The sequence below is a fragment of the Scyliorhinus torazame genome, chromosome 8, assembly GCF_047496885.1.
Source record: "Scyliorhinus torazame isolate Kashiwa2021f chromosome 8, sScyTor2.1, whole genome shotgun sequence".
Taxonomy (NCBI): Eukaryota; Metazoa; Chordata; class Chondrichthyes; order Carcharhiniformes; family Scyliorhinidae; genus Scyliorhinus; species Scyliorhinus torazame.
In genome coordinates, this window is record NC_092714.1 from 126,526,398 (window position 1) to 126,545,101 (window position 18,704).

The following is an 18,704-nucleotide window of genomic DNA, read 5'->3' on the forward strand; positions in this document are numbered from 1 at the left end:
AAGCTCTCTGAAAATTAAATATACTTGGGACTTCACAGCTCGGAACACTTAAGTTTTGTGTAATTACAGTGAACCAATCCATCTTCTTTCTACACAGGCCAGTGATATGTCAGAAGGTTCATATGTCACAGATCAGCAAAGGACTCTGGTGGAGGTTCTCAATTACTGCCAGGTAACAGCTAGCTCGGTGACCATCTAAATTGGTTGTGCAGTTCTTAAATATTCTCGAAAATTGAAGCCTTCTCCCATCTCCAACACAAAAAATTAATCTAAAAGAATCAAAATCTACTCAAAAGAGTACAGGCTTGGATATCTGTGGACTTTCTCCCAATTATTTACAGAAGTTCACAGAGAATTGTGACACTCCAGACAGTCAGGTTGTGGAATGTAGAATTGGAGATTAACATTTACACACTTCTTAACTTTTATTGACATTACAAACATACAGCTCCAAACCCAGTAAGCAAATTTCAGCCTGCTCCTATATATTGCAGCACAAGTGAATCCCCAATTAATGCCCACCAGCTGAATACAATTAAATACCTAACAAATACAAAATTAGCAGAACATCACAATCACTTTCGAATGTGTACAAGTTAAAACCTACTACCAATTGGGCTGAATGGTCAGTTTCTGTGCTGTAAATTCTGTGTAATGATTATGGGGTAGAAATTCATCTCCAGGAAGGGGGCAGCGTGTTTGTATCAGATCTACTGGCCACTCTACACAGTGCCTGATATTATGGAATTAATTATAAGGTACTACATAACAGTGTCATGTGAGAGTACCTTTAAGAAATGGATGTTTAAGCAATGTACCTTTAAGAAATGGAGCTGATCATATTACTGAAGTAATGCCAGAGGGTGGGGGGAGCTGATCTCACTTCTGCTTTTTGAGTTTCAGTTTGAGAACGCAGCTGGGATTGTCTGTGTGTTTTGCTGAGAGCTGCAGGAAGAAACACAGAGTTTGTCTGTTGATTTCTGCAATCCAAAGACTATAAATATATTGAATGTAACCTAATGTGCTCCTATTTTTGAAGGTTTGAAGTCTTTTGGATGTTTAAAGGAACAGTTTGAAGGATTATTTAGTGTTGTAGTCTTTTGGGGTTATCTTTGAAGTAATGGGTGTTAAGATATTCAATGTTTGTTTTAAAAGGGTTAACTTGAGTTCATAGAAAAAACATTGTTTTGTTTTAAAAACCAGTTGTCCATTTCTGCTGTATCACACCCGGAGAGCACGCAGTGTGCTTCCCACACCACAATCTATTAAAAGTTGTGGGTCAGTTGAACTCTATGAAACACTTTGGGGTTCTGTAAACCCGGACCCATAACAACAGCCAATCTAATACAGCCCATTTTTTGCCTCTGGAGTAATGTCTTTTTTGGATTGCATTCCTCCCTTCTGTCTCAATATGCCCCAGCCCCAGTTTCCCTCACTAGCCAGCCTCTGACCTCTCCTGCTGAGGGGGTTACTTGCCCATTAATACCAATTTCAGACTCTTTTGGGAAGAGGGCTGTGCACGCCCAAACTAATTAAACACAGGACATTTTCAGCCATCAGTTAGAGCAGACTTTCATTCCATTAGCCTGGACTGGATGTGAACCCAGATACCAATGATGAAAGGCCAGTGGCTAACTCACTGTAAATGCACCCTGTTCCGATCTAATGTCACTGGGCTTCCAACTGGATCAAATATATGGCCCTTGTGTTTCAAGATGTAAACCTATTTTCCCTACCATGATAGGGAATAAGACCCAACTACACTTTCATGCCAAGGAAAGATGAAATTCAGTGCTATGTTATGGTGCTTTCCTCTATCCTTGCACCTCAATAATGGCTCCCTGCCATTGGGATGAACAGTCATGGAATCATATAATGTTACAGCATGGAACAGATCTCTACATTGTCATGTTTGCACTGGAGAATTTCTCCACAGGCCATCTAGTCTATTCTTATTTTGTTGCATTTTCCAGGTACGCTGTAATATCCCCCCACTCCTAGTTTGAACTGTGCACTGGAGCAGAGAAGCCACATTCTACTCATCCTCTGGGTGTAAGGAAATATCAAGCCTTTCTTCATTCTTGTTACTCCTCGTCCCCGGTAACACCTTCTGGGTCACCACTGCACATTTCCATTCCCTTTAAAACTTCATAACAGGACATCATCCCAATGAATAGGGCAGATAAGGCACGTGCTGATTTTGTGAGGTTTAACTGAAGCTGCCACATCTTGTAAAGGTCCCAGTTCCCATCTGCAAAAAATAATCTCTTCAACTGTTTATTTAATCTTCTAAAAATTACCAAAGCAGGCTGTCCCTAAATACACTTTGTATGTTCTTCGGTTTGGTTTGTGTAGCTTTGTACACTTGATATAAGTGGTTTCTGAACAGCCGCTGGTCCACTTCCTTTGCTTTCTGCATTTTATAACTAAAGAAAACATTGAGCACTTTCAGCCACTTGGGACCACTCTGATCTTGGTGTCTTCCTTTATCTGTCAGGTAATGTATGCTGCTATCCAGAGACTGGATAAGAAATTTGATGTCCTGCATCGTAGGGTCACCGAGATGCATCAGGGGAGAATGAAACCTATGTTTTTTAAACCAGTGAGTATTACTGTAATCTGGGCAACTGGATGAAAGTGAGGTGCAGTCATAGTCGGACTGGACTGTATATTTGTGGGTCAGCTTGTGCTGGAAAGATATTTGAATCGTTACAAAATTTGCTTCAAATCCTTTGATTTAACACTAAATAAATGTACAAGTTTCTAAGCGTGTAATAGTAATTTAGTTTTTTTTTTAATCGTTGGGGTGTGGCAAGGCCAGTATTTATTGCCCATCCCAAATTTCTTAATGAATTTATGGGATATGGGCATCACCGGCTAGACCAGCATTTGTTGCTCATCCCTAGTTTCCTTTAGGAAGGTGGTGGTGAGCTGCCTTCTTGAACTGTTGTAATCCCTGAGGAGTAGGTACACCCAGAGTGCTATCAGGAGGAGGGGGGGGGGGGGAGGGTTCCAGGATTTTGAGCCAGCAACTCTGAAGGAACAGTGATAAATTTCCAAGTCAGGATGTTGAGTGACAGCTGAAGGTTGTCTGAAAGGAGGGCTAAGCCTTGTTAGTTGTGATAGCACTCATGGTTCTGAACTTTCAAGTGCTTCCTCAAAAGATCAGGTGACCTGTATGAGAGGTGGATTTGTGGACTGGATGTCCTGATCAGTATGCCTGTACTCTAGGTGTGTCCCAGAGTGTACATCAGAAGTGGAGGCGGCCTGCTTCCTTCAGTGGCCTTTGATGCCCTTGGCAGTTACCTTCAGGAGGCTCTGGAGCAGTGGACTCCGGCTGACTTACCGGTGTCAAAGTGTCGCCAATTCACCTGTTCTGCCCGCTGCCCTTTAGATGCGGCAGTGTCAGGACCAAGGGGGAGTGGATTCAGAAGGACTGGAGACTGGCTTACTCTCCTTTATTTAAAAAAAAAAATTATTCTCCTTTTTCACATTTTCTCCCAAATTTACACCCACCAACAATAAACAATAATCAGTAACAAATATGTCAATCCCCATATCAATAACCACGATCCCATCCTCCCACCAAACCCCAAACATTAGCCCGCATGTTCACACAAATGACAAAAAGGAATTAGGGATCACCCATAGTCACCATTAACACACACAGCCCCCCTCCCCCCAACCCTCCCACCCACCCACTGTTGCTAACTTTTGGTTGGTTCAATTGGCTCTGTTTTATAACCTTTGCTCTCGAGTCGCCAGGTATCTTTATGATACCGCCACGAGGTTCAAGTTCAAGTAATGATCAATAACTCAATACACCAATTAGTAAGATTCAAATCAAAGCACATTTATTATACACCGTAATTGCTACTCATGCATAAATTCTACTTCTAAGCTACTTCTACAACTAACGGGCCTATACTTAGCTTCGGACTGGCCCACCAGGTCAGGGGAACAAATGGCCTTTCGTTCGGGTTCTGAGTCTGTGGGATTCGAAGTTGGTATGGACTGGTAGCTAGGAGCGCCTATCTCGTAACGAGCGTTGACTTAAGACTTACTGGCTTTTGGCGGCAGCTGCACCGGTCACTGTCAAGGGTTGGTTCACGTTGCTGAGTGACCCGGTCAAGAAGAACAATTTGAACTTGGGGGCTTAACTTTATAGTCCCCAGGGGCTTCCCGCCTTTCTGGGCGGACCCTGTACCTGGTTCCAAGTGATTGGACTTCGTTCCAATCGCTTGGTTCGATTTTTCCAATACTGGTGCGGTTACCTGATCGATGGGCGGTCTTGAGGTGTCCGTTAACCTCTTTTGTGTTGGTTCCTGCTGGCGCCGAGGAGTCTGGCTTGGCTTTGTTTATCCCAAATGTTTCGATTGTACCCGGGGATCGCTCATTAGTATGTAGATGGCTGCTACATTATTATGCAGATGGCTGCTTGTATCAATGCTGTCTGGGCTTTTGCAGAGTTTAATACACAGTAACTTGCAAATGCTAGTTTCTGCCTCTGTTGGCTGAATTTCCCTGCAGCCTTTGCTGTGCTCCATTTTACGTCGGGCGTTGGCCAAGCCAGGTGGCTACACCACCCCCCAACTAATGTTCGATGTTATCCAGTTCTTGAAAGTGCATAATGAATAATGCCCATGAATTGTAGAACTCCTCCATCCTTCCCCTCAGTTCAAACTTAACCTTCTCAAGAGTCAAGAAGTCCAACAGGTCCCCCCACCACACCAGGGCACAGGGTGGAGAGGTTGCTCTCCAACCCATCAGGATCCGCCTTCGGGCGATCAACGAGGCGAAGGCTACAACATCTGCCTCCGCACCCGTTTCCAACAATGGCTGGTCCGACACCCCGAATATGGCCACCCGGGGGCCCGGGTCCAGTTTCACATGCACCACTTTAGAAATTACCCTAAAAACCTCCTTCCAGTAATCATCCAGCTTTGGACAGGACCAAAACATATGAATGTGATTTGCACCCCCCCCCCAACACCTTCAGCTGTATCAGCCCCAATCTCGCGCACGAGGTGGAGGCATTCACTCTCCGGAGCACCTCACACCAGAACCCCTCCTCTATATCCTCTCCCAACTCTTCCTCCCACTTTGCTTTGATCCCTTCCAGTGGCGCCTTCTCCTGTTCCAAAATAGCTCCGTAAACCGCTGACACTACCCCCTTCTCCAATCCCCCTGTCGTCAGCACCTCCTCCAGCAATGTGGCGGCTGGCTCCACCAGGAAGCCTGTATCTCCTTCCTGGCAAAATCTCAAACCTGCATGTATCTAAACATTTCCCCCTGCTCCAGCCCGTACTTCGCTTCCAGCTCCTTCAATTCTGCAAACCGACCCCGAAGAAACAAATCGTTTAGTGTCTTAATCCCCTTCTCCTCCCATTTCTGAAAATTTCCATCCCATTCCCCTGGCTCAAATCTGTGGTTCCCCCGAATCGGCATTTTGGCTTACTCTCCTTGATGGAGAGGCGGCACGGTGGTGCAGTGGTTACCACTGCTGCCTCACAGCGCTGAGGACCCAGGTTCGATCACGGCCCCGGGTCGCTGTCTGTGTGGAGTTTGCACATTCTCCCCATGTCTGCATGGATCTCACCCCCAGAACCCAAAGATGTGGAGGTTAGGTGGATTGGCCACGCTAAATTGTTGGAAAAAAATAATTGGGTACTCTAAATTCATTTTTTTAAAAATACTCTCCTCGGTGGACGGCCTCGGGATGGGTTCCAGACCATCCTCCTCCCTGAAGAGCCCTGGGTGACTCCATGGGACTGTGAGGCAGCTGAGGTGAACGCCACAATCCTCTGAGTCACCTGATGCTGCCAGTCCTGGATGGCCCCCATTGCTGCACCATGGTGTCAAAGCCCTCAGCGATGGTCCTCTGTAAGTGGGCCAAACTCTTGGCAATGAGCATCTGCATCTGGGACATGTCCCTCAGTGAATGGGATATGATGTTGAGGCCTTCAGCCATGGTGATCAAAACTGAGCCATGCCTTGGACTCTACCACTTATAGCTCGGATGTCATCGTGGAGACCTGGATGTGGCTCCAAGTTTTCCACTGCAGTCGCCACTCTAGTAGAGTTGACCTGGATGCAATGCTGGCACCATCTCCTGCACCTGAAGTCTTTCGGACTCCTCTTGTGGCCTTGCTGTCGCAGCAATGTCGCTGACACCCCCTCCTGAATCACGGCACTGGCTTATCATCTCCAGGAGAACCTTGTCCAGAGGCATGGCATCTGGCTGGGACCCAGCTGAGCGCTGGGATCCAGCAGACCTCCAACTGTTGTCCCCCTTGGGTGTTCCTATCTCCACCTGATGTGCATCAGCAGCTGTGTGGTTGGGGTGGGTGGGGCACGGCAGAGCGACTCAGGATTGCCCAGCCCCATCAGATGGTGATCGTGCAAGGCAATGGACATGGGTTCAGTGAAAGGGAAGGATAATTAACCGGGACATAACAACTGATTTGAGACAGAGCATCTGGATGAAGATGCAGTGGATCCTCACTTCTTTGGCACTGGCCAACCTCGCTGAATGACACTGCTCTCTCCTCGGGCATCGCCACGATCTCCAGGGTTCCCTCCTAGGGGGTGAGGACTCTCAATTCTGGAATTCCACCCATCTAATCCCTTTTTTTAATTATGGGCTATCTCCTCCTCTGGGGACAAAGGTGGCACTGTGAGCCGCACGCTTAATGGGTCAGGGAGTCTGTACCAGTTAACATGTGTGGGCCCACGCCTAGACATTAAGGAGTTGTGATGGTGGGTGCCAGGGTGTTCTGAGGAACAAGCTTGTGGGCCGGATGTTGGGAGGGTGCAAGATATCAGCCAGTGGATTAGGGGTTTGGGAATTGGCGGGACTAGCTTGTGGGCCAGATGTTGGGAGGGTGCGAGATATCAACCAGTGGGTTAGGGGTTTGGGAATTGGCGGGACTGAGAGAGGTGGTAACTTACCCTTGCAGCTCATGTGACAGTCGTTCATCTTCCTACATTGGATGGTGGTTCTCCTTGTCATGCTGCTGGCACTCGTGCTACCACTGCCTCCCAGGCTGTATTTGTCACTGTGCTGTTGGATCTCCTACCCCCTTGGGGATACTGGGTATCCCACATGTCCTCTACAGCATCCCAAAGCCTGGCCAGATCTGCATCCACAAATCGAGGAGCAGGTCTCCACGATGTCATCCTCTTGGCTTGACTGGGAGTGAGTGCTGAGGGACCGTTTAAATGCAGCTCCCTGTTGAGTCAGGCAAATCGGATGCCTGGGGACTCGGTTCAGCGAGATTCATGTAGGGGCTTGTTAAGTGTGGGTGAATAGCGACCTGGATCGTGCCCATACACCCAGCGTGAATCACCCTGTGATTCCTGTCCAAAATGACACCTAGTCTTTTTAGGGAGAATCCATTATTTTTCAACAATCCCAGCTTGCTAGTTCTGTGTAGCTTGTGTTTTTGTTAATCAGTATTACAGTTGTGTACAGTTTGAGATGACAACATAATCGATTTAGCAAAAGTGGAATATTCCTCTGTAAAAGTGTCAATGCCCTGCTCCTGAGACCAAGGTCCAGTGTACAAAGCAGGAGCACCGCACTTACCAAGAGACCTCCAAAGGTCAACTAGAGCAAATTAATTCTTGTTGCTTTTATTAGACACGTGAAGCAGAAGCAAAATTCTGTGCCTGTGTTACAGTATTGAATGTAAAACTGTGCAATAGATTTTAACACCATTACTTGGATGGAAGCAGGGTCAGGGGAAGGTGACACTGCCTCCATTCTGAAGGTCTTGTGTCTTTCCCTTCCCAGACACTACTCCTGCTTGATAATTCTAATTGTGATTTGCAGAGACTTATGACTGTGTCCTATGGAAATGCTCACCAGACTCCCCTCACCAAAATGAGAATCCAGAAGCCAGTGGAAAGAGAAGTGCGGATCCGGATGCCTCCACCTGATCAAGGGTCTCGTTCTTCCCCACTCCGGATCCGAGTAGAGAAAGAACCAGTGAATGTTCCCATTCCAAGCAAACCTGCTGTCCCATCCTCACCCCAGCCACAGATAATATATAGCAGTGCAAGAGGAGCAAGCCCTCCTCTGCCCACCATTCACTCTGTGCAGTCTTTACAAGAACCCACAATGCCGTGTTCTGCTACTGCCATTGGCATTTCAGATTTTGCTGAATGGACGATGACTACTGAGCAAGACAATAGGACACCTGTGTCTTCAGGTGCCAGTAATGCAGCGAGATCCACAGGAAGGCCATATCAGGATGGATGTCCATCCAGAGAAAAAGAAGCATTTGTTAATGCAAAAGCTAGCAACGATGCTGAGCATCAAACCACCTTTTCAAAGTCTGAAGTTCCTTCATCATCGAGTGCAGATAGAATGAGTTTTGGTGAGTAACAGTCATGTACCAATAAGATGGTTTGCGTTCAATTGAATTCCGATTAAGTGTTTAGTATGTGAGCTATGCTATACTGCTTACATTGCCAGTCTTGAGACTGATTGTATAGCTTCATGATAAATTGGATTTTATACCCTGAGCTAGATATTTAGGGATTTTGAACATTCTCAGAAAGCAAAATTGATTTTTTTAAAACGCACATATTTGTAAAACCAACCGTAACAGATGAAATTGACAAAGAAGATGGCAAAATTTGTTTCCATTCAATATAGTTCAGTTTGATGTATTTTTTAATCATTCTGTAAATTATATTCTGTAAAGAAGGCACCAGTTAGCGTTCCACAGTGTGGATAGGAATTTCCTGTTTTTTAAATCTGGATTTGAATGTCTTGTTTGATTCTCTCATGCAGTTTCAGACTGGTATTCTGATCAAATGCTTCTAAAATGATCTTGAAATATAATTAATATTTTTTTTATTTTTTTTTAATTAAATATTTTATTGAAAATTTTTGGTCAACCAACACAGTACATTGTGCATCCTTTACACAATATTATAACAACACAAATAACAATGACCTGTTTTATAAACAAAAAAAAAAACAAAAAATGAATAAATAATAAATAACAAAAATGAAAACTAGCCCTAATTGGCAACTGCCTTGTCACAAGTAACACTCTCCAAAAATATAATTTAACAGTCCAATATATAATTATCTGTAGCAACGACCTATACATACTATACAGTATATATCAACAACCCTGAGAGTCCTTCTGGTTCCTCCTCCCCGCCCCCCCCCCCCCCCCCCCCCCCGATCCTGGGCTGCTGCTGCTGCCTTCTTTTTCCCATTCCGTCTATCTTTCTGCGAGGTATTCGACGAACGGTTGCCACCGCCTGGTGAACCCTTGAGCCGACCCCCTTAGGACGAACTTAATCCGCTCTAGCTTTATAAACCCCGCCATGTCATTTATCCAGGTCTCCACCCCCGGGGGCTTGGCTTCTTTCCACATTAGCAATATCCTGCGCCGGGCTACTAGGGACGCAAAGGCCAAAACATCGGCCTCTCTCGCCTCCTGCACTCCCGGCTCTTGTGCAACCCCAAATATAGCCAACCCCCAGCTTGGTTCGACCCGGACTCCTACTACTTTTGAAAGCACCTTTGTCACCCCCATCCAAAACCCCTGTAGTGCCGGGCATGACCAAAACATATGGGTATGATTCGCTGGGCTTCTCGAGCACCTCGCACACCTATCCTCCACCCCAAAAAATTTACTGAGCCGTGCTCCAGTCATATGTGCCCTGTGTAATACCTTAAACTGAATCAGGCTTAGCCTGGCACACGAGGACGACGAGTTTACCCTGCTTAGGGCATCTGCCCACAGCCCCTCCTCGATCTCCTCCCCCAGCTCTTCTTCCCATTTCCCTTTTAGTTCATCTACCATAGTCTCCCCTTCGTCCCTCATTTCCCTATATATATCTGACACCTTACCATCCCCCACCCATGTCTTTGAGATCACTCTGTCCTGCACCTCTTGTGTCGGGAGCTGCGGGAATTCCCTCACCTGTTGCCTCGCAAAAGCCCTCAGTTGCATATACCTGAATGCATTCCCTTGGGGCAACCCATATTTCTCGGTCAGCGCTCCCAGACTCGCGAACTTCCCATCCACAAACAGATCTTTCAGTTGCGTTATTCCTGCTCTTTGCCACATTCCATATCCCCTATCCATTCCCCCCGAGGCAAACCTATGGTTGTTTCTTATCGGGGACCCCCCCAAGGCTCCAGTCTTTCCCCTATGCCGTCTCCACTGTCCCCAAATCTTCAGTGTAGCCACCACCACCGGGCTTGTGGTGTAGTTCCTCGGTGAGAACGGCAATGGGGCTGTCACCATAGCCTGTAGGCTAGTCCCCCTACAGGACGCCCTCTCTAATCTCTTCCACGCCGCTCCCTCCTCCTCTCCCATCCACTTACTCACCATTGAAATATTAGCGGCCCAATAATACTCACTTAGGCTCGGTAGTGCCAGCCCCTCCCTATCCCTGCTACGCTGTAAGAATCCCTTCCTCACTCTCGGGGTCTTCCCGGCCCACACAAAACCCATGATGCTCTTTTCAATCCTTTTAAAAAAAGCCTTCGTAATCACCACCGGGAGGCACTGAAACACAAAGAGGAATCTCGGGAGGACCACCATCTTAACCGCCTGCACCCTCCCTGCCATTGACAGGGATACCATATCCCATCTCTTGAAATCCTCCTCCATCTGTTCCACCAACCGCGTTAAATTTAACCTATGCAATGTGCCCCAATTCTTAGCTATCTGCATCCCCAGGTAACGAAAGTCCCTTGTTACCTTCCTCAATGGTAGGTCCTCTATTTCTCTACTCTGCTCCCCTGGATGCACCACAAACAACTCACTTTTCCCCATGTTCAATTTATACCCTGAAAAATCCCCAAACTCCCCAAGTATCCGCATTATTTCTGGCATCCCCTCCGCCGGGTCCGCCACGTATAGTAGCAAATCGTCCGCATACAAAGATACCCGGTGCTCTTCTCCTCCCCTAAGTACTCCCCTCCACTTCTTGGAACCCCTCAACGCTATCGCCAGGGGCTCAATCGCCAGTGCAAACAATAATGGGGACAGAGGGCATCCCTGCCTTGTCCCTCTATGGAGCCGAAAATATGCAGATCCCCGTCCATTCGTGACCACGCTCGCCACTGGGGCCCTATACAACAGCTGCACCCATCTAACATACCCCTCTCCAAAACCAAATCTCCTCAACACCTCCCACAAATAATCCCACTCCACTCTATCAAATGCTTTCTCGGCATCCATCGCCACTACTATCTCCGTTTCTCCCTCTGGTGGGGCCATCATCATTACCCCTAACAACCTCCGTATATTCGTGTTCAGCTGTCTCCCCTTCACAAACCCAGTTTGGTCCTCGTGGACCACCCCCGGGACACATTCCTCTATTCTCATTGCCATTACCTTGGCCAGGACCTTGGCATCTACATTTAGGAGGGAAATAGGTCTATAGGACCCGCATTGTAGCGGGTCCTTTTCCTTCTTTAAGAGAAGCGATATCGTTGCTTCAGACATAGTCGGGGGCAGTTGTCCCCTTTCCTTTGCCTCATTAAAGGTCCTCGTCAGTACCGGGGCGAGCAAGTCCACATATTTTCTATAGAATTCGACTGGGAATCCATCCGGTCCCGGGGCCTTTCCCGCCTGCATGCTCCTAATTCCTTTCACCACTTCTTCTACCTCGATCTGTGCTCCCAGTCCCACCCTTTCCTGCTCTTCCACCTTGGGAAATTCCAGCCGATCCAAGAAGCCCATCATTCTCTCCCTCCCATCCGGGGGTTGAGCTTCATATAATTTTTTATAAAATGTCTTGAACACTCCATTCACTCTCTCCGCTCCATCTCTCCTTCCTCATCCCTCACTCCCCCTATTTCCCTCGCTGCTCCCCTTTTCCTCAATTGGTGTGCCAGCAACCTGCTCGCCTTCTCCCCATATTCGTACTGTACACCCTGTGCCTTCCTCCATTGTGCCTCTGCAGTGCCTGTAGTCAGCAAGTCAAATTCTACATGTAGCCTTTGCCTTTCCCTGTACAGTCCCTCCTCCGTTGCTTCCACATATTGTCTGTCCACCCTCAAAAGTTCTTGCAGCAACCGCTCCCGTTCCTTACTCTCCTGCTTCCCTTTATGTGCCCTTATTGATATCAGCTCCCCTCTAACCACCGCCTTCAACGCCTCCCAGACCACTCCCACCTGGACCTCCCCATTATCATTGAGTTCCAAGTACTTTTCAATGCACCCCCTCACCCTTAGACACACCCCCTCATCTGCCATTAGTCCCATGTCCATTCTCCAGGGTGGGCGCCCTCCTGTTTCCTCCCCTATCTCCAAGTCCATCCAGTGTGGAGCGTGATCCGAAATGGCTATAGCCGTATACTCCATTCCCCTCACCTTCGGGATCAATGCCCTACCCAGCACAAAAAAGTCTATTCGCGAGTAGACTTTATGGACATAGGAGAAAAACGAGAACTCCTTACTCCTAGGTCTGCTAAATCTCCACGGGTCTACACCTCCCATCTGCTCCATAAAATCTTTAAGTACCTTGGCTGCTGCCGGCCTCCTTCCAGTCCTGGACTTCGACCTATCCAGCCCTGGTTCCAACACCGTATTAAAATCTCCCCCCATTATCAGCTTTCCCATCTCTAGGTCCGGAATGCGTCCTAGCATCCGCCTCATAAAATTGGCATCATCCCAGTTCGGGGCATATACGTTTACCAAAACCACCGTCTCCCCCTGTAGTTTGCCAGTCACCATCACGTATCTGCCCCCGTTATCCGCCACTATAGTCTTTGCCTCGAACATTACCCGCTTCCCCACTAATATAGCCACCCCCCTGTTTTTCGCATCTAGCCCCGAATGGAACACCTGCCCCACCCATCCTTTGCGTAGCCTAACCTGGTCTATCAGTTTCAGGTGCGTTTCCTGTAACATAACCACATCTGCCTTAAGTTTCTTAAGGTGTGCGAGTACCCGTGCCCTCTTTATCGGCCCGTTCAGCCCTCTCACGTTCCACGTGATCAGCCGAGTTGGGGGGCTTCCTACCCCTTGTCGATTAGCCATCACCTTTTTCCAGCTCCTCACCCGGTTCCCACGCAGCTGTATCTCCCCCAGGCGGTGCCCCCCCCGCCCATCCTCTCCCATACCAGCTCCCCCCTCTCCCCAGCAGCAGCAACCCAGTAATTCCCCCCTCCCACCCCCCCCCCGCTAGATCCCCCGCTAGCGTAATTACTCCCCCCATGTTGCTCCCAGAAGTCAGCAAACTCTGGCTGACCTCGGCTTCCCCCTGTGACCTCGGCTCGCCCCGTGCGACGCCCCCTCCTTCCTGCTTCTCTATTCCCGCCATGATTATCATAGCGCGGGAACCAAGCCCGCGCTTCTCCCTTGGCCCCGCCCCCAATGGCCAACGCCCCATCTCCTCCACCTCCCCTCCTCCCCCCATCACCACCTGTGGGAGAGAGAAAAGTTACCGCATCGCAGGATTAGTACATAAAACCCCTCTTTGCCCCCCACATTCGCCCCACCACTTTGTTCGAACGTTCTTTTTAATAACCCGCTCATTCCAGTTTTTCTTCCACAATAAAAGTCCACGTTTCATCCGCCGTCTCAAAGTAGTGGTGCCTCTCTCGATGTGTGACCCACAGTCTTGCCGGTTGCAGCATTCCAAATTTTATCTTCTTTTTATGAAGCACCGCCTTGGCCCGATTAAAGCTCGCCCTCCTTCTCGCCACCTCCGCACTCCAGTCTTGATAAACGCGGATCACCGCGTTCTCCCATTTACTACTCCGAGTTTTCTTCGCCCATCTAAGGACCATTTCTCTATCCTTAAAACGGAGGAATCTCACCACTATGGCTCTGGGAATTTCTCCTGCTCTCGGTCCTCGCGCCATCACTCGGTATGCTCCCTCCACCTCCAACGGACCTGCCGGGGCCTCCGCTCCCATTAACGAGTGCAGCATCGTGCTCACATATGCCCCGACGTCCGCTCCCTCCACACCTTCAGGAAGACCAAGAATCCTCAGGTTGTTCCTCCTTGCGTTGTTTTCCAGTGCCTCCAACTTTTCCACACATCGTTTCTGATGTGCCTCCTGCGTCTCCGTCTTCACCACCAGGCCCTGTATATCGTCCTCATTCTCGGCTGCTTTTGCCTTCACGACCCGAAGCTCCCGCTCCTGGGTCTTTTGTTCCTCCTTTAGCCCTTCGATCGCCTGTAGTATCGGGGCCAACAGCTCTTTCTTCATTTCCTTTTTGATCTCTTCCACACAGCATTTCAAGAACTCTTGTTGTTCAGGGCCCCATGTTAAACTGCCACCTTCCGACGCCATCTTAGTTTTTGCTTGCCTTCCTTGCCGCTGTTCTAAAGGATCCACTGCAATCTGGCCACTCTCTCCTCCTTTTTCCATCCGTATCCAGGGGGGATTCCCTTCTGGTTTACCGCACAGTGTTTTTAGCCGTCAAAATTGCCGTTGGGGCTCCTATCAAGAGCCCAAAAGTCCGTTTCACAGGGAGCTGCCGAAATGTGCGACTCAGCTGGTCATCGCCGCACCCGGAAGTCAATATAATTAATATTGACAGAAATAAATCTTGATTTCATGGATGCTGAAGGCCTGTTGATTCTGTAGATGGTTGGTACTTTTTTTTCTGGCCAAATTTTGAAATAAGAAACCGACATTATTTACATTAAAGCTTCATTAATCTGTGCAATAAATTATGATGTCTCCATATTTTATAATTGGCTGTGGAAGGCTATTCAAGATTTCAAAATGGATGCCAATATCTCACAATATTAAAATAATGCTAAATGTTCCACTTAAATCACCCCTAAACCTCAGCAGACCCTTTGATCTAAGCCATTAAATATTTCTACCACTCTAAATATTCCCAACATCTGCAACTATTTGTTTATCCTGTGAATATATAACTCTGGATTATTTGTGGATGTGCCTGCAAAAATAATTGAGTTGAGCATCATAAGCAGGCTGTAACTTTAAGATAATTGATAGATACTAAAACAAGGAGGGTGTGCACTTTATTTAAAATACAGACAGGCTGCATTTTCCTTTCAGACAAGCTGAAAATTGTTTGTCGTTGTGCCTGCTTTGTATTTAGAATCTTAAAGATTAGGGCACAGAAAGTGTCTATGTCGGCATTTGTATATTGATTGTAATGTTAATGCAAATATTAATTTACTAAAATAGTATTGTAACATTTCTGCCCCTCTTGACCCTCTCTCTCTCTCTCTCTCTCGAGTCAGTATATGAGGCTGTATTAGTTCCACCATCTATAATTTATTTATTTAAGCTCTATCCTGGAGTTTTAAATTATGTCTTATTTCATTCAAGTATGCCACTTTAAAAAAAAAAATGTTATTCAAATTTTCACAAATTATCAACAACAAAATACAGAAAGAAAAGAACAACCCCCCCCCCCCCCCCCCCCCCGGTATACATAAATAATAAATTAACAGCCTTCATCAACACAAAAGGCAAAAATACACGCCCACTCAGGAAAAGCGAACCACCCCCCCCCCCCTCGAGTCCCAAGCCCCCCCCGGGTTGCTGCCGCTGCTGACCATCTTCTAACATTCTGCCAGGAAGTCTAGGTACGGCTGCCACCGCCTGAAGAATCCTTGTACTGATCCCCTTAAGGTGAATTTCACCCTCTCCAATTTAATAAACCCCGCCATATCGCTGATCCAGAATTCCACGCTTGGGGGCTTCGCATCCTTCCACTGAAGAAGAATCCTTCGCCGGGCTACCAGGGACGCAAAGGCCAGAATACCGGCCTCTTTCGCCTCCTGCACTCCCGGCTCCTCCGCCACCCCAAATATTGCGAGCCCCCAGCCCGGATTGACCCTGGAACCTACCACCCTCGACACTGTCCTCGCTACACCCTTCCAAAAGTCCTCCAGCGCTGGGCAGGCCCAGAACATGTGGGTGTGATTTGCTGGGCTCCCTGAGCACCTAACACACCTGTCCTCGCACCCAAAGAACCGGCTTATCCTTGCCCCAGTCATGTGAGCCCTATGCAGCACCTCAAATTGTATGAGGCTAAGCCTCGCACAAAAGGAGTAAGAGTTCACCCTCCCCAGGGCATTCGCCCACATCCCCTCGTCAATCTCCTCACCCAGCTCCTCCTCTCACTTACCCTTTAGCTCCTCCACCGAGGCCTCCTCCTCCTCCTGCATCACCTGATACATTGCTGAGATCCTTCCCTCTCCAACCCACACCCCCGACAGCACCCTGTCCTGGACCCCGCGTGGCGGCAGCCGTGGGAACTCCACCACCTGCCGCCGAACAAACGCCCTTACCTGCATATATCTGAAGGTGTTCCTGGGGGGAGCCCAAACTTCTCCTTCAGCTCACCCAGGCTCGCGAACTTCCCGTCCACAAACAGGTCCCCCATCCTTCTAAATACCTACCCTGTGCCAGCTCAGAAACCCTCCGTCCATCCTCCCCGGGACAAACCGGTGGTTCCCCCGAATCGGGGACTACACCGAGGCCCCCACATCCCCCCCTGTGACGTCTCTGTTGCCCCAAAATTTTGAGGGTAGCCGCCACCACCGGGCTCGTGCCCACACAGGACGCCATCTCCAGCCTCTTCCATGCCGCTTATTCACCCACTTATGCACCATTGCCACGTTGGTGGCCGAGTAATACCCACAGAGGTTAGGCAGCGCCAAACCCCCCCATCCCTGCACCGCTCCAGGAACACCCTTCTCACCTTCGGGGTCTTCTGCGCCCATACAAACCCCATAACGCTCCTGTTAACCCGCCTGAAGAAGGCCCTAGGGATCAGGATGGGGAGGCATTGGAACAGGAGCAAAAACCTCGGGAGCACCGTCATTTTAACTGACTGCACCCTACCCGCCAGGTAGAGTGGCAGCACGTCCCACCTCTTAAACTCCTCCTCTATCTGCTCCACCAGCCTAGTGAAGTTAAGCTTATGTAGGGCCCTCCAACTCCTAGCCACCTGGACCCCCAGGTACCTGAAAGTCCTCTCTGCCCTTTTTAGCAGGAGCTCACCAATCCCCCTCTCCTGATCCCCCACTACGTGCACTACGAACAACTCGCTCTTTCCCATATTAAACTTGTACCCGGAGAAATCTCCAAACTCCCTAAGGATCCTCATCACCTCCGGCATTCCCCCCACCGGGTCCGCCACATATAGCAGCAAATCATCCGCATAGAGAGACACCCGATGCTCCTCCCCACCTCGCACCAGCCCCCTCCAGTTCCTCGACTCCCTCAACGCCATGGCCAGGGGTTCCATCACCAGCGCAAAGAGCAGGGAGGGCAGGGGACACCCTTGCCTCGTCCCCCGGTGTAGCCAGAAATACTCTGACCTCCTTCTGTTCGTGGCCACATTCGCCACCGGGGCCTCATACAGCAGCCACACCCACCTGACGAACCCCTCCCCTCCCCAAACCTTTTCAACACCTCCCACAGGTACCCCCATTCCACCCTATCAAAGGCCTTCTCTGCATCCATCGCCGCCTCTATCTCCGCCTCCCCTTCCGTCGCCGGCATCATTATAACATTCAAGAGCCTCCGTACATTGGTATTCAACTGCCTCCCTTTCACGAACCTCGTCTGATCCTCGTGTATGACCTGCAGCACACAGTCCTCCATCCTCATGGCCAAAATCTTTGCCAGCAACTTTGCGTCTACATTTAAGAGTGTGATCGGCCTGTATGACCCACACTGTAGGAGATCCTTGTCCCGCTTCAGGATCAGGGAAATCAGCGCTCTAGACATCGTCGGGGGCGGAGCCCCCCTTTCCTTGCCTCGTTGAAGGTCCTTACCAACAGCGGGCCCAGCAGGTCCGCATACTTCTTGTAAAATTCAACCGGGAACCCATCCGGCCCCGGTGCCTTCCCCGCCTGCATGTTCCCTATCCCTTTGACCTGGCGCAGCACCCTTTCCAGGCCCAGTCCCACTACCCCCAACTCAGGCCTCTTCTCTCCCCACCCCCCCTTGCGGGGCCCCATCCCCCCGACCGACCATCAACCCCGCAAGCGGTTTACCTACCCCTCCCCCCCCCATGAGCCCGCCCGGCGGACCTAATTAAAATAGTGCCCAATCAACCCCAATAAACAAAGAACCCCCCCCCCCCCTCGAAACACAACCCAACAATCCCCAACCATCCCTCCACCGCGACCCCTCATCCCCGACCCTTAGTCTGAGTCCAGTTTCTCGGCCTGAACAAAGGCCCACGCCTCCTCCGGGGACTCAAAATAATGGTGTTGATCCTTTTCGGCGACCCACAGACGCGCCGGCTGTAGCATACCGAACTTCACCCCCTTCCTGTGCAGCACTGCCTTCACCTGGTTGTAACCGGCCCTCTTCTTCGCCACCTCCGTGCTCCAATCCTGGCAAATCCGGACCTCCGCGTTCTCCCACTTGCTGCTCCGCTCCTTCTTGGCCCACCTTAACACACACTCTCGATCAGCAAACCGGTGGAACCGCATCAGCACCGCCCGCGGCGGCTCGCTGGGCTTGGGCCTCCTCGCCAGCACTCGGAGGGCCCCTGAAAGGCCCCCGCTCCAATCAGCGAATTCAGTATGGTGACCACGTCCGATCCCTCCAGCCCCTCCGGGATGCCAAGGATCCACAGGTTTTTCCGCCTCGACCGGTTCTCTATCTCCTCGAACCTCGCCTGCCATTTCTTGTGGAGCACCTCGTGCGCCTCCATCTTCACCGCCAGGCCCAGGATCACATCCTCGTTCTCCAAGACCTTCTGC

General features: G+C 49.4%; 1 protein-coding gene across 5 annotated transcripts in view; it reads left to right on the forward strand.

Moving 5' to 3' along the window:
• LOC140428098 (uncharacterized) overlaps positions 1–18,704 on the forward strand; it is a 135,484-nt gene that overhangs the window by 51,977 nt on the left and 64,803 nt on the right. For all 5 annotated transcript variants that reach the window (XM_072514146.1, XM_072514147.1, XM_072514148.1 and 2 more), the window contains 3 exons: positions 98–172; positions 2,498–2,602; positions 7,835–8,381. In XM_072514146.1, coding sequence (XP_072370247.1) covers positions 98–172; positions 2,498–2,602; positions 7,835–8,381 — 727 coding nt within the window. The remainder of the gene's footprint in view (positions 1–97; positions 173–2,497; positions 2,603–7,834; positions 8,382–18,704) is intronic.